The 22,232-nt window shown below is 44.8% G+C and overlaps 1 protein-coding gene across 1 annotated transcript in view; it reads left to right on the plus strand.

Moving 5' to 3' along the window:
- The window catches only part of LOC115396181 (cell migration-inducing and hyaluronan-binding protein-like), a 152,974-nt gene that overhangs the window by 91,619 nt on the left and 39,123 nt on the right, over positions 1-22,232 (plus strand). Inside the window, exons 9-14 of the mRNA XM_030102297.1 lie at positions 2,513-2,634; positions 7,842-7,989; positions 9,284-9,475; positions 17,671-17,840; positions 19,535-19,744; positions 20,059-20,264. Coding sequence (XP_029958157.1) covers positions 2,513-2,634; positions 7,842-7,989; positions 9,284-9,475; positions 17,671-17,840; positions 19,535-19,744; positions 20,059-20,264 — 1,048 coding nt within the window. The remainder of the gene's footprint in view (positions 1-2,512; positions 2,635-7,841; positions 7,990-9,283; positions 9,476-17,670; positions 17,841-19,534; positions 19,745-20,058; positions 20,265-22,232) is intronic.

Below are 22,232 nucleotides of genomic sequence, written 5' to 3' on the forward strand. Positions count from 1 at the left end.
ATAACTGACATTTATCACATGGTATGCTGTGAACTGCTGCTTTACGAGACGTTTAAAGTGAAATTTTCAAGTGAAAAATGTCATGCTTGCAGAGCTACATTTTAAAAACGATGGCTGAAACACTGAAAACAAAGTGTTCTTCATGTTGGGCCACAAGTGTTTGCTGGTGAACTATTTACTACAGCCATGGTGCGCATGTGCAGCAGAAGCATTTCAGAAAAGTTGTGTTTTCTCTCAGTAACACAGAGACAGCCGTTTTCAAAAAGTTGCATTTGCAGTGACTGTGACCACGTTGTCCTGCAGACAGACACCCAAAACGAGAAAAGAGTTTTTTATTTTCACTTCTGGAGGAAGACACTCGGTGGTTTTGTTTTTATTTTATTTATTTATTTATTTTGGGAAATTGTGCTTATGAAATGGCCCACTGCTGTAAAAATGAGGGTTTTTGGGGCATGTCATGTAATGTAGTGTGCTTGTGGTGCGACTGGCGCTCAGTTAATCCATTTTCTGGTTCAATCCTCCCACAAGTCAAAGTGTCCTTGGCCAACACTGTAAACCCCAAATTGTTCCCAACGGAATTCGAGGGTCTCCATGGGGATTAATTAAGTCCGTTTAAGTGGGTGAACTTTATTAATCCCCCGATGTAACCCATCCTATTCACTGCTGACCCTAACCACACAGACTAGTGAACTGCTGACGGAAACTGTCGGTCAGTGAAAAATCTTCCTTCACTGTTGAGATATGAAGAAATACAGGAAAATCCTGATCAGGAATATAACCCTCAACTCTTTTGCAGTGTTACTCCTTGAGATGTGTCCCTGATCTGTTTCCATGAAAGCCACCTCAAGTTCCTCATGGCCATGAAACTGGACAAGTGACAAACACGCTCAGTGTTTCTCTGGGACGGCTGAATCATCGTCAATAATGGCATCACTGACGATCCAGAAACATAAGTTCACTAAACGTACTCAAGCATGTTGCACTCAACTATAACAGCACAGCAGGTCCAAGCTGTAGTTCTCCATTCAGTATTTATTGAAAGACTTCATCACTGCTGCTTGTAATTAATGTTGATGTATTTACTGGATAAAAAAATGTGTTGGGGTTTGTATTTCTATCACTGTGTTTATACAAACTGTTTTTCTGGCATCCGTAGGAGCTGAATAAACGGTCAATTTCATAATTATACTCTGTCACATGTTGCATAAAAGAATGGGGTAAAAAAAACAACAACACGGATAATTGTCCTGCGGATTTACAGAAAATAAGCCGCCTTTTTGAAATTTGCTGCAAATTCAGGCAACTCCATGTTGACCCTCATCCAACAGAGCATCATTCAGCACTTTTTCATTTCATATTTCACCTGCTTCTAGCGCAGAGCATCAGATTTTTTCATAGGACACCAGATGAAGCTCATAAAGTTGTGATTATCTACTGCAAAGCATGGTGGAGGCACCATCATGCTGGAAGGCTGCTCCCTGAGTCCTATCAACAGATGCATCTGAAATATCAGCAATCTGAAGATCACCGACTGGATTGAGGGAAAGTTATTAGCTTTTTGAGCGGAAGCTGAAATCCAGAAGCACAAAGGAAACAAACTTTAGAGTGTTCATGAGAGTCCTGACCTGCGCAAGTAGTTTTAAAATTACGTTTCCAAAGGACCCGGGGCCGTACCTTAAGTTCACTTCATTTCTGTGTAATATCGATCTAAAACAGTTGTAATCCACGCATTGGTTATGCTAATTTCCTTTATCGTTGACCTCCCATCCATACAACTCTGTTCTAGATGGATACAAGAGATGTTTAGAGATTCTGTAAGCAAACAGTGGATGCATGCGAGCTGTGAAAATGGTGCTTTCTGATTGTTTGGTTGCTGCGCATGTATCCCTGATTACATTTAAAACTGAACCATTTCTGTTGTTTTTATTTCTCGTACTTCAAAATTGAGGTTTAACAGTCCAAGCAGTGTGGACTCGGAGTCATATTTTCTGTAGTGGAAAATCGAAATAATCAGGCTTGATAATGTCTTCACCACATTCTCCTCCCATCAAGACGTCCGTCATGTACGTGTTCGCTCTTCTTACTGGCATCTCATTTAACACCAGTTCCAGGCAGATCCCAAACACACACACACTCATCTCCAGTCAGCAGCTCTACTTAATAGAAACCGCCTCACCTTCACTAGCAGATATGGACACAGATATGTGTAAATGATGGGCATGCAGTTAAAAAAAAACGTGGACAGACGTGCATGCAGGCCCGAACTGCCTCGCCAAACGCCAGATTGAAATTCAGGCCCACCGTCAAATGGACAACCCCCTGCTGTGGCAGCCAGGCAGCCAGCGTCACGGGAAGAGAAGCCGACTTCAATTATCCTCATACAAATGCCTTCTGACAGCAGAAATGGACTACAAGTCACAGCTTTGACAGAGATTACTCTACTACCACTTGGACCACTGACGAGCCGTTATCTGTGTGTGTGTGTGTGTGTGTGTGTGTGTGTGTGTCACAGAGGCAGAGTGGTCCGACTGGTTCGACCGGGATGATGAAAGAGGGTCTGGGGACTGGGAGAAGCTGTCGGACCTCCACCAGGCCTATCCAGACCGGCTGTGCAGCAGCCCGCTCGATATCCAGGTAAGGTTTCTCCCACCCTGACCAACAAGCGGACACTCAAGCACTCAGAACGGCTGGATTTAGCCTGACAGTAAATACTTTAAGGCTGCATTCAGCTCCTCCACCAATTCATATTCCTTCTACATCTGCTGCTATTTAACCCTCATATAATTCACATTTTCATACATTTTATGTTTAATTATTTTGGTGGTTTTGTACACTGAGGCTGTTCTGTGCCAATCAGTTATGTTTTGTTAAACAAACATGAGTGATGTATAACTGAATAATGTTCTTTTTGATAAGATTAAATCAGAAATATTTTGATATTAATCTATTTTAAGACTGGGTCAATCGTGACTAGAGAAGAAGCACAGATGTAGCAAAAAAAGGGATATCAGACACAAATTAGTTTACGATTTTAACTGGACCGGCTAATGAAAGGTAGAGCTGAGTGTGATACTCAGATACTGGTAACTCAACTCAACTTTATTTGTATAGCACTTTAAAAATGAGTACAGCTGAAGCAAAGTGCTATGCATACATAAACACACAGCAAATACAATTAAAAGACAATGATAAAAATGGAGCAGAGTCTCAGGCTGGGGAAAAGCCTAAGGATGAAAATGGGTTTTAAGATAAGTGTTGCTTTTTTTTTTTTAAAGTGAGAAGCTTTATATTGAACATGTAAAGAAGAAAAAGAAGAAGTAAATACTCAAAGGACAGAAAGAAAAAGAGAACATCCAGTTACAAAAGCAATACAGTATAAAAGAGTCAACACCGTATGTGCCAGTGTCTTTTACATGCATGGATAGGAGTAGGAAGACATGAATACTTACCCCTTCACATTGTTGCCATTATCTTAACTTACAAAAACAATATGTCTTTGCAGTTCTCATTACTTTCCCTGCAGTAGAGCCAATAAAAATGCAACTTTTTGAAAACCAATGATAAGGTGGGACTTTTTGAAGCTGCTCCGACCCAGCTGGAAAGCTGCTACCTGTGCATGCGCACCATGGCCGTGTTATATAGTGCATCTGCATATTCATGAGCAGATGGACGGTAACATCTCCCTCCAGAGTGTCTTAACTCCCAGTCCAAATTCTCCTGGACCTGCTAGTTTGAGTTGAGAGTCACCGTAACAACAATCCAACCTGGTGTTCTGTCCATACGGAAGTCTGTTTTCTCCCATTCTTAATGTTTACAGTTTATTGTCGTCTGCTTATGTATGTGTAGATTCATTACAAAACCAATCACCAGCGCCAACCTCTGGCCTACAAGGTAACTGCATTGTATTCAGCATTTCCATGTTAACAGACAGCCTACTGAAAACATCTCAACGGGAAAATTTGATGAAACGAAACTCAAAAATAGTGCGTTTTCACTTGAAATGTCATACAAACTGTGGCTTATAAGTGCAGTAAGTAATATTACATCATATAACGTACTTCCCCCCTCCCCCACCTCCTCTCTGGAGAGCGCCACGCAGGTTGAAAAGTTTGGAGGACTATAAGTAACTGTAGTAGACAGTTGAGGTGTGTTGCTCTAGCAGCGTGTGGCACACGTGCACGACCGGCATCTCGTGCACATGGTGCGCAAGCGCAAAGCCAGTACAGCAATATGAATTGCTGCGCTGCTTGTTTGTCCACCTGGGGAACTCACATATGATTGGCTCTGGAACCCAGAAGAGTAACGGTCTCCGACATTGTTCTGTCCTGGAACTCTCATTTTGAAAGAAAAAACTTTACCAACACAATGATTGATTGATGGAGACGACAGATTGTTTAAAGGTCATGTTTCTTCACTGACAGGTGAAAAATGGGAATGATTTCAGTTGATTTTATAGTAAATTTCACACTGATTGCACCTTTAAACAGCACACTTTGTCTCAGTGTACTTGGAGGGGGTGACCAGTCCCAGTGGAGGATTGATTTCAGATCAGTCACATTAATCCATCCACACACACTCTAATGATCTCTGGGGTGATTTGAGTTCAGTGTCTTGTCCAGAACTCTGCAGCCTAAGTTTGAAGTGCTAACTGAGCCACAGCTCCCTTTCTTCATATTAAAGCAGCGACTGGCCGCAGGTGCTTGAGGAAGTTGCAAACGTTGCCCTGGGCTCCTTCTGTATGTGCATGAACGCAGCACATGCACGGTCGCACCTACCTGGGACACTGATAGCTGTTGTACGGAGCGGAGAGGTGCCGGTGCTGGTAACTAGGTCATTACCATATTCATCCGAAGCAACTTGGAAGCCTGCTGATAGGTTATCATCAGAAAGCACGAAACTTTTCCTCAGTGCGGAGCTAATATTGAGAAGCCCTCCAGCTGCCTGTGTGTAAATGTTTGACAGCCTGGGGAGATGTTCCTCTCTCTGCAAATTGCAAAAGTGGAATATTTCAGAAATAGTTGAGTTTCATCTTTAGATAAAGTAATGGTACATCTGCTAATTATGTGCCTGTGGTGTTGAAATGTTAAAGTCAGCTCCCTGTAGGCCTCTGTTCCAGTACAGCTCACATGCTGCTTCTGAAAGGTAAACCAAGACATTCTGACAGATTCGGATCACATGACTGATCTCAATGGGTTTTTTTTCCCCATTTAATGTCTTCCTCTCTGATTTATTACATTTTCAACCTATTGTAGCAATGAAGTCAACTCTATCGCATGTGTTTTAAGGTTTTTCCACCAGTTTCTTTCCCCTCAAACTCTTCAGTTGTCTTCTGTGTTTGTGATTTGTTTTCCTCCATTTCTGACTCCCCAGTTTTGATGATCTTGTCTCATCTCATTTGTTTCCTGTATTACTTTGTACACTATTCTCTTTGATCATGTAATGTCGAACTGTGTCCATCGAACTGTATGTCGTCTTCTCTGCTTCCGTTTTGCTGATTCGCTCCGCTTCTGATTGTTCCTGCTGCGTTTGTGTGTAAATTTCCACGATCAACCACAACAGGGGGAGTGAATTGCTCATGGGGCCAAATGATATGAACATAAACCCAAACACTTATGCAGCATTAATAAAGTCACTTTGATCAGTGGAAGGGTGGCTGCCGCACCGGCGTGCTGAGTCTGTGGGTCGTGACGAGCCGTCTATCCGTCCTCGGTCGGCCGATCGTCGGCGTGGAGCAGTGTGCCATTACCGTGCTGCTGGGACTCAGCACAGCCTCAGCCAGGAACCATAAAGCAGCAGCTGTTAGCCTCCATGAAGATAACAAGGGGTGCCAGGTTTGGCCGCGCCGCCTCCCAACACCCAGACCAGCTCTGCAAAATAAATAAAATAGCCACTCTGGGCTCCAGCCGCTCTCAGCTGCTGTTCAATTGGCTTCCTCCTTAAACCCCCATACAATCTGTCTTCTTACTGCACAGCAGCACTTAATTCTTGAAGTTTTCTTGGTTTATTTGTCTTTTCCTACATGTAAGGTAGCTGCAAATTGACTATAAACACTCTGTAAATCTGCCCCCCCCCCCCCCCCCCCCCCCCCCCCCCACAGCTCAGAGCTTGTCATCGGTTTTCCACACATTCTTGACACAGTCAAAGTTTTCCTCCGTTTGCAGTTTTCACCGTATAATTTGGCTCTGTGGGACCTCTATTTTTAGCAGCCAAGTGTTTTTCGCCGTCTCGTTCCAAGATATTACGTGTGATTGGAGGCTGGTTATCTGACCGTGCTGAAAAGATGTGAAGAGGCTCTGTGTGTCTGCTTTTCTTTGGCTTTGTACCTCAGCGCTAACAATGAAGAAGTCAAAATCTGCTTTTAAAGCTCTCATCGTTAACAGAAACCGATTTAAAGGATTGTTACTTTGCCAGTTCATGAAGTTATTTCACCCTGAGGAAGCAAAGCTGCGCTGCTTCCTCTAAGTAGAGGGACAGACACGACTGTCTGAAGCAGCCAAAGTCCTTTATTTGAATAAGAATATTAAGGCCCAATTTCTCAAAAACACACTGAAGTACAAAGTAAAATAGTCAAATTAAACCTAATGGTACACACACGCGCACACACACACACACACACACACACACACACACACACACACACACACACACACACACACACACACACACACACACACATTTCAATAATGATTTGGAATAAGCCTCAGTTAGCATTGATTGACCAGTCTTATCAATTAGCAAAGACAGTGATAATAATTAAACTTGTTTCATGGTTTTTGTGTCACAAATTAAAAGGATCGTAACTGCTCGATAGGGATGGCCCTCGCTTCATGATTTTTATGTAATCAGCTCATTTTATTATTAGGCCTACATTTATTGATATTTTTCTAAGTAGATATATTTTTTTAAAATATTTACAGAACCTTTCTTTAAAATTCTGGTTTGATTGCTTCTTGTGTATGTTCTTATGCTGCTCAGTGTGCCTTTAATTGCCTTTTGGATTACTAATTTAGTCAGGGGTGTCAAACATCAGGCCCATGCACGAATATATGGACAATAACAATATTTTCCTCCAGACCGTTTTCTCCTGGACTTGGTAGTTTCAGAGTTGCCAGTTGCCGTGGATTGCAGTCCAGCTTTCATCTATTTGTCAGAATGTCTGTGTTCGCCCTTTGCTAATGTGTGTGCTGTTCTAAGCACGTCATTTTCAAAACTTTGCCATGTAAACACAAACATTCTGAAATTAAAATGACAAAAATGATGCTTATCCACATAGTCTTAGTACTTGATCAGCCACAGCGGACCCTGGGTCAGGTGGTGTAGTGGATGGTTCTCCCGTACCAATATTGGCTGTTAGATCCTTATTTCCCCCGTCTGAGTCTGATGACAGAAAAAAAAACAAAACAGAGGTTGAGCGTCTTACATGGAGCCTCCATGTGTGAGCATGCAGGATTAAATCAAGCTAAGTGTTGGACATCTGTCACTTACTGTACTGCTTTGTTGCGCCAGCTGTGAGGAAATGTTTTGGGGCGATGTAGCAAAAATTGTCACGTGCCTGACTGATCCCAAGTGAGTTGTCGCGTTGAGAGCGTATGGGAAACAATGGCACAGTGAGGCCTAACCCCTCAGCGCCAGTGGCCTTTGTGAAATTTCCATCTGTTGGCCAACGAAACAGGCCAGACACTCGACAAATACCAGATGTCTGCCGCAAAAACACGCCACTTCAGAGGCCAGCAAACATGTCGCAACGTCGACCGGCCAGACGCCTCTCTGGCTTCCTTTCGACGCTCCAGAGCTTCTCAGTCTTGACAGACACCTGAACGTGCTCTCTGTTGGTCTTACAGGCTGAAACCCACGACGGCATCCCGTCCAATCAGACAGGAGACGTGATCTACAAGAACGACAAGGACTACGGCTTTGTGTGCCTCAACAAGGACCAGGCGCATGGCATGTGTCACAACTACCGGGTCCGCTTCCTCTGCGGAAAGCTGGGTACGTCCTACGCTCCGTTGCGCCACAATTACCGGTTATCATGACTGCAGCGTCATGGACGGCTTAAGATGATCAGTGTTGATACACGCAGTGAAACACGAGGAAGAGAAGTGTGTGTGTGGTCGGACTGCTATGGCTGGAATGTATGGAGCCCACATGGTGGTGCTGGGAACGCCTGCCAGGCGGGCAGCGTTCCAGCCTCCCCGAGACACGGCGGACCCCCGTCTGGACTTGCCCCTCTGTGACTCGGTGTGTTCTGTGGACGGGGCTTGGGAGTGTTTGTGTTTTGTCACGTTGAAGCCGGGTACAGCCCATTTGCATCAGTCCACAGTTTCCCCTTCAAGCACAATGTGTCACAGGGCGACTGCTTTTCACCAGGAGAAAAAACAAGCCTTTGTTTGCTTTCGTTTTAAAAAAAATCTGAGAATGTGTTTTCAAGCCAAGATGTGTTGTAATAGAATGCTTTCCCAACTGTGTGAAGAATGTTTCCGAATATATTCAGAAATGATGGGTCACTTCTTTTTCCCACACACTGTGCGAGCAAGTGCAGCCAATCAAGACAAAGTGTCAACAAGTGAAGATATAAGCGAGTTAAAAGTTACTTAATTCTTATCCAAAAAAGATTACTCTGGCTCTGTGCAATGTTTCCTGAGGTAATGTGTCACGATGAAGAGTTACAACACTGTACAGCATCAGGAAGCGAAGGGGAGGGAGGCAGTAAGTCCATGAATAATGTGTTGAGATAAGGCCCTCTGCTCGCTGGTACTGCGTGGTTTCCTCTTTCCCTGCGTGCAGAAATAAGCAGCGGCTGTCTGCCGCCGGGTCGCAGTGTGAGCTCCAGAACTGTGACTTTGGAAACTGACTGCAAGCCATCCACGTTTGTAATTTGACTGGAAGCTGGCTGCCACGCTTCAGGCATCACTAGTCAAATCCTCCTCAGGTCATAGTCCAGTAAACAAACTGTGATTACCCAGAATTAACTGACACGCCGAGCAAAACAAACATGCAGGAATACAGAATGGAGCCCGCCTAACATTCTGTTATCTTGAGGAACAGGCAATAATTTTCAGAACACCATTAAAAATGGGACTTTGTAAGACCGGAGTCACAAACCTTGACAAAAGTGCGTTTAAAAAAAAGTGGAGACTCATTGCTTCTCCCTTCCTCAACACTCCTCAACAAGCCACAAACTAAATTATGCAGTGATACCCTGAAGGTGCTGGCCATGTTTACCCGTCCTGGTGTCGCCCTGTACCACTGCGTCCGCTCTAACTCTCACATCCTGTCCCTGCAGTCCGTCCTCAGGCCTCCATTTCCATCGACATCCTGTCGAACAGCAGCGTCCTGGAGCTGGACGAGCAGCCGGCAGGGTGGAGGCCCGGGGACCGGGTGGTGGTGGCCAGCACGGACTACTCCATGCACCAGGCGGAGGAGTTCACCCTGCTGCCCTGTCCCACCTGCTCCCCCCATCAGGTCAAGGTCAAAGGTAAGAAACGACGACGTCCGGCCTGTTGGCGTCTCTGCTCTCGTCCTTTGTGTCCGCCAGCGAAGCGCGGAGCCGGACGTGGCTCCCGGCGGAGGCTCAGCACCTTGCGTGGCAGCTGTCACCAATAGTGAATGCGTGTGCGGATTTGCCCAATGAAGTAAAGCGATTAGGGTTTGCTTCATCAGTGCGGGGAAAAAAACGCCGTGTAAGCAAAATCCATCTCCACATAATCCTGGAACAAAAGCTGCTCTCGCTGCTGGGAAACACCGGTGTTTTTATGCAGCTTAGATATTTGTGCAAGCTGCTTTACATTGTCTTCCTGTCATTTTCACTAATGCAGTGCATTTCTAAAGATGATACATGACACCAACGTCAACAGCAGGACTAAATAACAACAAATGTTTTTCATCCTACGTTTCTACCGGCTTATTGGAGAGAGGTTTGTGAAGAGCTGCAAACGCAGAACCTTTTAACTCGACGGCATTTCAGGTCTCGCTTACGACAGTGGGTGAATCGATTTCTGGCTGCGATACGCAGACCTGAGCGATTCCTGGACCTTGATGGACTCAGTGCGTCAGTGTGAAAGAAGTATTTCAATACTACATCAGACCCAGGCCTACATGTTAATTCCAGACAATAAAAGCCCAGATTTAAAGGTATAATGGACGATGTTTTAGCCAATGAATGGCGTGATGCGAGCGTCAACTATTGGTCCTCCAACAGGTCAATCACGCTGGAGAAATGCTTGCGTCACCCCGTCAAGCGCGCTCGTAGGAGCAGCAGAGCAGGTAGGATGGTCTGCCGCATGCGCGTTTTTCAAAAAGCGAGTAACAGACGTTTGGCTTCAACTTTTTCGAGAAAATCATCCATTATACCTTTAAACTTTGACATCTTGTCGTGACACCACCCTGCGGGAGCAACGCTGTTTCAAAAGAATTTCATGCTCAGGTCTGGACTTCACACTGTGGGACTAGAATTCTAACCACTGCAACGCCTTGCAGCCCACAATGCTCCATTAATACGCCATTTAACCAACATCATTTAGAACAATAACAACATCCATCACTGGGTTACTGATGCTTGGATGAGTGCTGCCAGAGGCCCGCGGAGCAGAGTGGGCGGGGCTCGCTGCGTTGCCAAGCCTCCTCCAGGAGTGTGTCTGAGACGGTCTGCATGCATGAAAGGACGGGGGTGCAGAGCGGAGACGGACCCCTCCGGCCAGACTGGATGCTTTGTGTGATGTTCTGTTGTCTCGATTGAGCTGCAGGCAGCGTGAAAAATAGTTTTTGTTCAAGACGGTGTTGCTGTGATTGTGTGAATACTCCGTATATTATCCAGGATATTGTTGCCTCAGAGATCCATCCATCTTCTATAGTTTGGACACGTCTCCATTCCATCAAACACACAGTCAAGCACACGGTGTGACCCGTTAAGAGTCCTCAATTAAAGTGTTTGGATTAATGAGGGAAGCTGCAGCACATTTCAGGGCTCATGGCAGACATACAGACTGCTCGGATTCACACCGGGCCGCCCAGCCGAGGAGATGCTCCTGCAGATAAATATTAATGTGTTCAGGGCTGGATTTGGTGGAGATTCCAGTGCAGTAGTGTGTGCTGAACCAGGGCTTCACACTGCACAGCCAGCCTCTAGAGCTTGACAGCACATGTTAATATCTGGAGGAGTGGGGCGTAAATATAGAAGTAATATTAAGAAATGCTGTGATTTTACTTTTCTTTTATTTGACATGCACTTAACCTTGAATGTGCACATTTTCTACTTTTTTTAGAAATCGATAACACCAAAAGCGAACCTTCAATTTTACTTTTCAGCATTTTGGCTGTTTCCTCTGAAAATGTCGTCACTTAAACGGGTCCTGAGTGGGTTTGAGTGTGTGTGTGTGTGTGTGTGTGTGTGTGTGTGTGTGTGTGAGTGTGTGTTGACATGGACTGGTGACCTGTCCATGCTTTACAATTTTCAATCAGCCACAGCTGTCTGCAGCCTGAAGTTGGATAAAGTGATAAATATTAACGACGGCTTTGTTCTGAGTGTTCCTACCTCCACTCCTAAGTTCCATACTGATGCTTGATGCTGCACTTTCAGGACATCAGCGTTGACCTGCAGGGACATTTCAAGGCTTCTGAGTGAAGCTGCAGCCAAAACTTCCAAGAGAACCCTGGAAGCAATATTCATGAACTCACAATTTTCGTTTCATTTGTCAGAGTTCTGGTCCAGACTGAAATTGCAGGCTGTGGCATGCTGGTGTTTTTCAGTGTGCTTCACTTTTATAATGCTGAAAAAAAAAAATCATGAAACACTTTGTTGCAAAGTGTTCCACAAGGTTAAAGCGAGAGCTGACAGCAGCAGACAGAAAGGAGGCAGGCCTAATGAAAAAAGAGCAACCAACACAAATAAAAAGCATCACTCACAGAGAAGAGGTGAGGCGGGGTGTGTGGAATCAATTTCTTTAAACGCCAATGCCTTCTGGTAACCTTTCGCACACTGAGGTGGCCCATTTGAATGATGAAGGGGTAATCACACTCTGTGCCCGAGTGATGCAGCAGCAGGTGGAGTTCAGACAACACAATCATTTGAAGCTGCAGAGTTCACCTGTGAAGTGATTGTTTAACAACAGGAATTATGCATACAGCCAGGTCCCTGCATGTGCTGAATGTGTAGCTCATCAAATCATCAGGCTTTTTTGTATTTTCTGAAAGCAGTGATACGAAGCTCTCCTGCTCTCGACAGATCAAACTAATTACACTGCAGCTCTTAATTGATTAAAATTTGCATTATAGTTAGTTTATAGTCTTTGTGCCTACAGGAACTGCTCTTTACATTTTTGTGAGCTCTTGATTGCATTGCTGCCTAATGACAGAAATATCTAACTATAACACTGAATACTGTTAATGCCAGATGCTTGAATTAACCAGGGAATGCTTTCACCTTCTAAAGCACTTAGTTCACTTATCCATTAGCTGTTAGAAATTGTAAATGTAAATTTCAAAGACTATTAGAACCCAGTAATGATTGAAAAGAATAATAATGAAGATTGAAGCAGTGGCACAGAGCCCGGACTCAAAAACAGTCAAGCAGTCTAAACCTACAGCAGCATCACCAAGAAAGTCAAGGTAACCCGAGTGAGCCTGTGAGAATGATACGATACAACAGATGATAAAGTCTGACGCCTGATCTCTTCTCTCTCCCCTTTACACAACTATGTTTTCAAATGAATAAGGAAACTTCTTGTTGTGTTTTGGGATCCATTTACACCACAGCGGTGCTCAGAGCCACTGAAAACATCACTGTTCAAGTTTATAGACTTTTGTTCTCTGTGCACATGCGTGTGTGGTTTTGTTAGAGAAACAGCCAATGGCGCCAACTCGTGGCCTGGCATGCTAACTGCGTCTTTTCCAGCATTTTTCCATTTCCGTGGAAACAGACATCATTCTCTAAACGTTGTAGTGTGAAAGAAAAACATTTCTGAAGTGGAAGTGCAAAAACGATGCTTCTGTCGGTAAACAGGGCCTAAAATATGGTGTAACTTGGGTATTAAGGCAGTTGTGCATTAAAATAATTCACATTATACTCCAAAAAGTCAACTACATCTTGATACGAGTCACTGTATTTGGTAGGCTTTACATGTTTTTTTGTACTTTAATGCAAATTGCATAAAATCTAATTAAATATTTGCACTAAACATTGTGATGTTTGCTGTTTTCAGCTGTTTTTGCCCCTTTACTTAAACAAATCAGTTCAGCTCATTCATGTATTTACCTTGAATGACCATTAAAATACCATTCTCTAGTTAAGAAAGGTTTTGTATTTATGAAGCTAGTGTACGTTCTTAAATATGTGTGTCATGCTTTTGTAAGTCATATTTATTGCAGATAATTCATGATACAGTAGGACAAGGCTAAACAATGTTTTTGCAGAATTATTTACAGACTTTTTAGTCATTTTTAATGATTTTAATGGTGTTTGACATGTTTTAAAATGTGCTAATGATACATTTTCTTTCTACACTGTCTCTTAGTTGTACTGAAATGTTCTTCACTATCATTCCTGGGAATTTAAAAGAGATAAAAGGTTAAGAGAATAGAGATCTGATATCTTTCAATGCCTTCTGCCCGTTTCTCTCGTTACTCTTGCAGCAGTGTGTTGGAGCTGCCGGAGGTTCATCGGCTCTGACCTCCTGAAAGACATTAGAATGTTTACTTGTCAGCGGTTTTCACAGATTACTCACAGTTTTGGTGACGGTGCTTCAGGAAAGAAGACGAAGCCACATCAGGGGCTGTGGGAAGTGTGTGTGTGTGTGCGTGTGCCTGTGCCTGTGTGTGTGTGTGTGTGTGAGGCCAGGTGGATACAGCCTGCAGCAGTGTGTGGGAGTCAGTGGAAGGTGTTTGGTCTGACTCACGGCCAGGGGAAAGTCTCAGCCTGCTTTTTGAGGATTGTGCGCTCTTGACTGACCCTATTCATGCCGCCACACACACGCCGGCACACCGCGGTGCACGCCGATATGCCCTCATGCACAAAGAGACACTCCATTTCTTTCAGTGCCACCACAATGAGCATGGTTCCTCAGGTCGGCCCTGTCAGGCGTCGCTGCTCTCCTCTGTAAGTTCAAACGGCCTTTGTGTCTTGCTGTTTGAAGAATCCTCCTGTTCGCAGCGGCTGAAAGTCAACAGTAACATGTTGTGACATTTCGTCTCATAGCTGTCGCTTCCCAGCACCGGGGCACGCTGCGAAATGAGTCAACTCTGGATTCTTTTTGCTTTGGATTTCTGGTCCGGGTTACGTTTTCAGATTTTTTTGTTTGTTTGTTGTTTTTGTTCTCTCTGCCTGGCTGCGTTGGAAGATCAGCCCTCGGCAGCTTCCCTCCTCCCCACCTTTCGCCTCTTGTTTTTCATGGCATCTTAGACGTCGCCCGATGTTTTGCCATCCGGACTGGAAATCCGAGCCGGAGCTGGGAGGCTTTTCCTCTGAGCTCCTGTCACTCTCTGCGTGACTGTAATCCGATTCATTAATTCCTGCTCGCGTGCCACTTCGCGGCAGCGTTTTCCAGCACGCACTGATAATCAAGTCTATTCCCCAAGGCGTGGAGGTTATGCACAAACAGAGAGGGTGTGTTGTTTTTATTGTTTGGGAAATGGATGTCGGAGGCACACGGAGAGAGAAGGCCTGCGGCTATTTACCAGCTTGGGCCCAACAAGTTGTGCCTGCATGTTGCATGTTGAACTCTCGACTGCTCTAAATGGCATAAATGATAATGAGAGGAGAAAATAGAAAAATAAATGTTATGAAGTGAATAAATGACCTGCAGCCACAGGAAGACAGATTGCGTTCCTCGCGCTTGGTCTGCAGCAGGACACTGACATCTGGGAAATATCCTCTGGCTTCTGATCATTCCAGACAAATGATGAACCTCTTCAAAATGCACAAAACACTATATTAACTGCTTCTGCACCGCGGGGCGAAAATAAAGCATCGGTGTGCTTCTCTTATTCGACGTCCCGACAGATGGAACCTGTTCAGTCACAACAACACGAGGCCTGGCCATTTCATCAGTTCGTTTAACCTTTCTTTATCCAGGTAAAACCTGAAAGAGAGCAGCCGACAAAGTGGAAACAGAAGTTCGTTTTGAAAAACAGTGAAACTGTAGCGTGCCGATTTTAAAAACAGACTCATTGGTTTTTCTTTGTTTTTGAGGAAAGGTTTGAATTTCTCACAGTAATCAGATCTGCCAGTCCCAAATCCAGCTGAATGTTCCCAAGACGGAGCGGTGACAGACCTGAAACCTTCCTCCTCCCGATCCGTTCTCACTCTGGGAACAATCGGTTGAAGAAAATCCATGAAGTCATGTAGCGTTAAACTGGAATCTCAACTAAAAACTTGTTTTAAATTGACTCTGAAGGCCATTGTTGTCAGCATTGTCCCATAAACAGGACCTTGATGTGAACGAGTCGCTCCACTCCCCACTCCCCACATGAAGCAGACTCAACCACCTTCAGGAGAAAATGCAGTTATTTTATTCACGACCCAAAGTCTGAGGCCACAGACTGACCTCTGAATGGAGAAGTCGACCACAGCAGTCCAGCACGGCGACTGTTTCCCTGCCGTTGCTCATCCTGCAGAAGGAAAACTGTTGGATACGGTTCAAGTGACAAATCTGACTGGAGCCAGTTATTTGAAACACTGATAATATGAAGTGAAAATAAGACTTTAAAAGAAAAGAGAAGAACCTAGCGATACGGATTCCTGTTGACAAGGGCACCTATAATGGGCTTAGAAAAGTCTTTGTAGTCAAACTGCATCGAGGTCGGTGCGTCTGCAGGCCTGTGTTGTCGGATATTTTAAAGCTAAGTGAGAATGAAAGTGTTCATTTGAGCTCTGAGTTGTAGAAGTGCTGGCGGAGGAGGTGGGCGGAGATTAGGCATGCGTGGGTGTGTGATCTTCGCTCTCCTGGATTTCACACTTGAATATTTCTCTGATTTCTTTTTTTTTTTTCTCTCTCTCTCTCTCTCTGGCATCTCATTGTTTTTTTTTCTTTCCAATCAGCAGATTTGTGTTGCTGAGGATGTGAGTGTGGAGGAGTGGAGGAGTGTTATCGTTCCTGCTACATCCTTCCGCTCACTGTTATTCTGCCGTTCCTTCGCCTTTGTCTTTGCTTTCGGTGGGATTACCGCTGTTCTTCACGCTCTCGCCCTCTCTCTCCAAGGTGTTAATTGTCCTTCTGAGTCGCTGCTAAATGAGTAACGCTGAGGCTGCTCAGCACGATGGACCGACAGGGAGAAATCAAGGTTGCATGCTGGATCCGTTTGGCTTTTTCGCTCTCGAATGCAAGATAAAACCTGCCCAACTCAATAAAAACCCAAATCACAGCCTCTCTGTAACAAGATTCTATCCGTCCCTCCATCTTCTATATTAGTTAATCCTTTGCAGGGTCAAAGGTCACTGGAGCCAGTTCTAGCAGGATGCTCCCTCCAGTCCATCACAGTCCCACAAGACATCAAGAAATAATCCAGTAACTCTGAAATTAATCAACAGTCATTAACTGATCCCACCTGAGCAGCTCATCCAGTTAAATAGAAAATACTGCTGACTCCCTTCTCCCAGTTCATCTGTGAATCCCATCCCACTTCTGTCCCGACAAATGAAAGGTCTCAGTTTGATTGCAGCGGCAGAGCGGAGGTGGAGAAGTGTTTGTCTTTCTAACTCCACCTCAGGGAAGCGCTCCTCTTTTTCTCCACACACATTATGTGTGTGTTGGAGGTCGGTGTGTGTAGGAGTGCCTCCGTGCGTTCACCCTAATTATAAGTGGAGCCCCTGCCCGGCTCTGCTTTTAAGAGACACGCTGCAAACTCTGACTCAGCCGCACCATTATGTCCTGCACGGCTGTTATTTGAAACATCTGCACGGCCGCACGCCAAGCTGGGCTTCTCCGGCGTTCCGGTGAGAAGGTTCATCACGCTCCGGTCTGCGGAGAAGTCTGAGGAATTCATGTCTGCAAATAAACGACGAGGCAAAAACGTGTCTGCATTTTGTCTTTGTTTTCATTTTTCTGATTTTGATCCCTTCAGAAAAGCAACAATCCTGTATTTAAAAAAAAAAGGCTAATTCAAACTGGCAACCCAAAGCAATGGACACACGGATACTTTTCTTTGTGTTTATTTTGTTATTAGTATTATGTTGGTGTGCTATGCCATAAATTCAGTGCTTAATGCACAATAGTCTGCATTGAAGGACTTTACGTGACACTTTGCTCTGATTTGGACAATCATCCATACAAAGTGATGGTGACAATGCATCAAAGAGTGAACAGACTCTGTGTTCCCATGGAGGCAAGAATGCCAGAATTTAAAGCAGTTTTAACAGGTTATAAGTATTTATGACACTGGATTATTTCTCTGAAGTACATCTGAATAAGCTTTTGATCTGGTTTTCTAGATTTAGAATCCTGTAATGTTCCACAGTGTCAATGCTAGATACACTCTGCAGCACGTTTTCAAGTGAAAACAGAAATCTTTCATTGTGTTTTGGGTGTCCGGCTATCCCCCATGGCGGCGTTTTTAACTTCCACCTGCCGATTTAATTGTTGTAATGTAGATAATGGTGATGGAAGAGTGATGGAAAAGTGTGTGTGTGTGTGTGTGTGTGTGTGTGTGTGTGTGTGTGTGTGTGTGTGTGTGCGTGCGCAGGGAAGGCTCAGTTCATCCACATGGGCGAGGAGGTGGACGGGGTGGACATGAGGGCGGAGGTGGGCCTGCTGAGTCGGAACATCCTTCTCCGAGGGGAGATGCAGCCCGGTTGCTACGGAAACGAGGCCTGCAAGTTCTTCCAGTTCGACACTTTCGGAGGACACCTGAAGGTACGCTGCGCTTTACTGGGCTTGTTCAACAGGAACTCTGTGGGGAAAACATGAAACGAACCAGATTTGCACATATTTCATAATGTTTAGCCTAAAACAGCCTGACTATAGTGCGCCCCTAGTGGTCAGACATGCATAGTGCTATTATTGATTGAATTGTTTGAGTAGGTTTGACTGCTCAAAGTTCTGGAAAACCGCGTTGACCCAGTAATCCACCCGGTCGGCTCTCATGCAGACTGTCTGAGGGAAAATCCGGCGTGTTTCTCGGATGTGTAATCCGCTGTTTCCACCAGCAAAATCTTCCACAAATGAAAAATCGGTCGCGCTAATGTATGATTAAAGGTTAGATTACGTCACGTGAAATTGTTCTGTAAAACCAGCGGTGTACCAGTGAGCGTGTGGAGTGGAGGAAACGAATCGGCAAAGAGAGACACTGAGACAGATTAGATCAGGGAGAGAGAGAGGGAGAGAGAGAGAGAGGGAGAGGCTGTGGTTTTTATTCCTGCTGCCTTCATGCTTCTCTCTCCCCAGGGCAAGCTATCATATTCTATTATAAATTTCCATCACATTCTCATGTCACATTTTTCTCGTGCATGGGAGTATGTGTGTGTGTGTGTGCAGCACACACGCAGAGAGAGAAAGAGAGAGAGAGGAAAGCCCCAGTGAGACTCCAGTGAAGCCATTCAAAATGAATGCCTCAGAGCGCGCTTCCCTGTTAAAAGCCGCACATCCACTGTTGTGTTAAAAAGCCACATCCTCTCTATTATTAGCCGGGCAAAAGCTGAGTGGAGTGCTCTTTGTTTTTCTCACTTTGCATTTCAATTCTGGAGCCTAAAAAGACGAAGCTTTTGTTTAAAAAGGCTACAATCTTCAGTGTGAATCCCTGAAAACGCCGCGGTTCGGTTCAGTGTTGGAACAAAGCTGCTTTTCATCTGGGCTCTCTGTCTTTCATCCACTGATGACTCTGCTGCGTCTTCTGATTCTTCTAAATGTCTTCAACGAGTCGTTTTATTCTTTGTTTTTATTCGTTCTTCATCACCACTGCAGCCACCCCTCTCTTACTCATCCTCTTCATCCTCACACATGTTTTTCTCCCGCTTTCATCTCCCACTGCTTCACTTTATTCTCTCTTTTCTCTCCGTCTTTTGTTTCTCTCCCGATTGTTTTAACTCTTTCGCTCACTTTCATATTCTGGTTTTCTTACACGAAAGCTTTGGCAGCACGAGCGAAAACTGGAAGTCTTCAAAATTCATCCAAAAAGCCTGTAATAAATAAAAGGGAATAAAAATGTTGACGTTCATTTGGAAAGAAGAAAGATCATGTCGGTGTGTATGTTGGTGGGTTTGTGCATTTGTGTGTACATATCCAAGTGTTTGATGCACACACACACTTAATACCTTCCATACAGAGTATATAATGTGTGTGTGTCAAAGCATTTAAAAAGAACAGTGGCACAGCACAAACACGATTTTTAAAACACACAGACTGACGCATCAGATAAAGAGCACACAATAAAAACAATGAAACAATACGCTCAATGTCAGGCAGCTCTGTTGAACCCTCCTCCCCCTCCTCCTCCCCCTCCTCCTCCTCCTCCTCCTCCTCCCCCTCCTCCTCCTCCTCCTCCTCCTCCCCCTCCCCCTCCCCCTCCCCCTCCTCCTCCTCCTCCTCCTCCTCCTCTGTTGCCCCGGCAGGTGGAGCGGGGCTTCAAGGCGGTGCACATCTCGGGCGTGGAGCTGCAGCACATGGGCCAGCAGACCATGGGACACTACCCGGTCCACTTCCACATGAACGGAGACGTGGACCGCCGGGGGGGCTACGACCCGCCCACCTTCGTCAGCGATCTGTCCATCCACCACTCCTTCTCCCGCTGCGTCACCATCCACGGCTCCAACGGCCTGCTGGTCAGTGCTCCGCCGTACGCTCTGTTCCTGTGCTGCCGGGGTAAAACAGGCGGGACATTTCTCCTTCATCCACCCCTGACTCCGCTGGTCCCGCTCGTAAAGTCTTCCCCCTCCACACATACCTGCTCACAACAGTTCCTGCCAATGTCCTCACACACGTCACTGAACACTTTGAACACTTTCCTTAACATTCTGTTCAGATTCTTCATGAAGACGGATCAGTGATGGTCCAGGCTCTCGGTTAGCCCGGACATCGTCTCTCCGTCTAGAATCTCTAGAAGCTGCAGACTGACCCGCGGTGTGTTTCCCACCAGGTGAAGAACGTGGTGGGCTACGACACGCTCGGCCACTGCTACTTCACGGAGGACGGTCCGGAGGAGAGGAACACCTTCGACCACTGCCTGGGCCTGATGGTGCGGGCGGGGACGCTGCTGCCCTCCGACAGGGACAGCAAGATGTGCCGAGACATCACGGACGGGGCGTTTCCAGGATACGTGGCCAACCCACGACAGGACTGCAGGTAAGACCTGAGCGTGCAGAACTGCAGACCGGCGCCGTGCCTTGATCCGCCTGATGGAAAATCAGTGATGTATGAGATATTTGTCTGTGTAGAAAACAGAGCGGGTATACTGTAGTTTCCTGTTAGGCTGTGCAGTAAACAGTGGATCCTGGAGGTTACATGAGACCTTTGACCCTGTCACCAGTTCTCTAGATTTCCTTCCTTACATCTTTGTTAAACAGTGAACGTCCCAGAAGGAGCTGCACTTTTTGGAGATGCTCAGTCATCCAGCAGTTAGATTTTGTGACACTCCACCATTTTTCTTCTTCTGACACATCAAATTTGAGGGCGAAATGCCCCCTTGCTACAGAACATATCCCATTTCAGCGATCAGAGTGTTTTCTGTGATGGGGGTGTATCCGCGATGTGTTTCACTCCGAGCTTCAAATGAAGCTTCCAGACTCTCGGTTCAACTTTCTCTTTGCTGTCAAAGAATTTGAAAGATGTTAAAGTGAAAAGGAATGTGCTCACAGACCAGCTTGCCTCGGTTTGAACATGCCATCCAGGAGTCATTTTCTTTGAGGCGGAATTTTAGAACATTCGATTTGAAATAAAACTCTGGATACTGCATTAAAGTTGGAGCTGTAACGGCTGGAAGAGTGCGCTTCCTGTTATGTGTTAGATTCTTTTTTCTCAGGTAATAGCCCAGTTTTATTATTCAATACCACCTTTACCCACCAGTGTGTTCCTCATGCCGTAGATGTATTAATGAATCTATATAATAACGCCATGACTCAGCCCAGCAGCACGTCTGTGAAACAAGAAGGCAGCAGAAATGACCATAAAGCTCCTGAGTCCCACGTCATCTGAAATCTACTGATTCTTAAGCAGCTCACTTTATAGTGAGAGTGTTTTTGTGCGTGTGTGTGTGTGTGTGTGTGTGTGTGCTTTAAAAGTTTCAAGTCTGTATATGTGTGTGTATTTGAGTGTGTGCCGAAGGTTTTAGTTTTTTCACGTGCACATCAGAGGTCTTATGTTTTTGTGTCTGTGTGTCAGACGTTTTAGGCGCGTCTCGATGTGTGTGTGGGTGTGTGTGGATGCTTTTGTGTGTGCCTCGAACACAAAAACCAGACATTACAAATTTGATTAAAAAACACACACACACACATCCGATAAGCAGTACACAACAAAATAATAAAACACATTGACTGAAAAGATTAAAAAACAATCCTGAGTTCCTGAAACTAACAACAACAGATCAGTTTAATGAAGTTACAAAGACGTGAGTCGGTCAGACAGGGACACACTCATACACACACTCACACACACATCGTTTTCAAAAACTGCACTGTAGCACACACTCATACTTTATTAGAAACATTCATAAGAAGTTTCTCAAATAAGATTAAACTTGGAACAATTTCAATTTCATCTCAAACTCACACTCTTCCCTTGATAGAATACACTCCAGTACTAAAAGAAAACATTTAGAAACATCAAAAAATATTGCAACATTACTTTAAACTGTTTCAGATTCGTTTAGATCAGGTGGTAACGTGGTCGAGGCTTTATTTCAGTGAACCCTGAATGCAGCACAGCACAGAAAAGTTTAATCATGTAATAATGTTCTGTAAACTGTTGTTTTCTCAAACTGAAGCTACAAGGTAACAAAGATCTGGAGTGAAGACAGCAGAGGAAATCCTTAATGCGGTCAGTCTGTTTGCGTCTGTGAGACAGACAACACGATTCGAGCTGAGACAATTAATAAATAAATAACCACCCCCCTCTCTCAAAAGAAACAAAAAGCTACCAGGAAACAAATAATTAGCTGTATCAGATTAGTTTTTACAGAATGAAACTGTCAAAGGGCAGAGGATGAACACAAACTCATTACAGCTGTCTGTCCTGCTCTTCATCCCACACACAAACACATGTTTACATCACTTCTCAGGACATTTGCATAAATTTTCCACATAATTACTGTGACCA

This window comes from Salarias fasciatus, chromosome 1 (assembly GCF_902148845.1).
Source record: "Salarias fasciatus chromosome 1, fSalaFa1.1, whole genome shotgun sequence".
Taxonomy (NCBI): Eukaryota; Metazoa; Chordata; class Actinopteri; order Blenniiformes; family Blenniidae; genus Salarias; species Salarias fasciatus.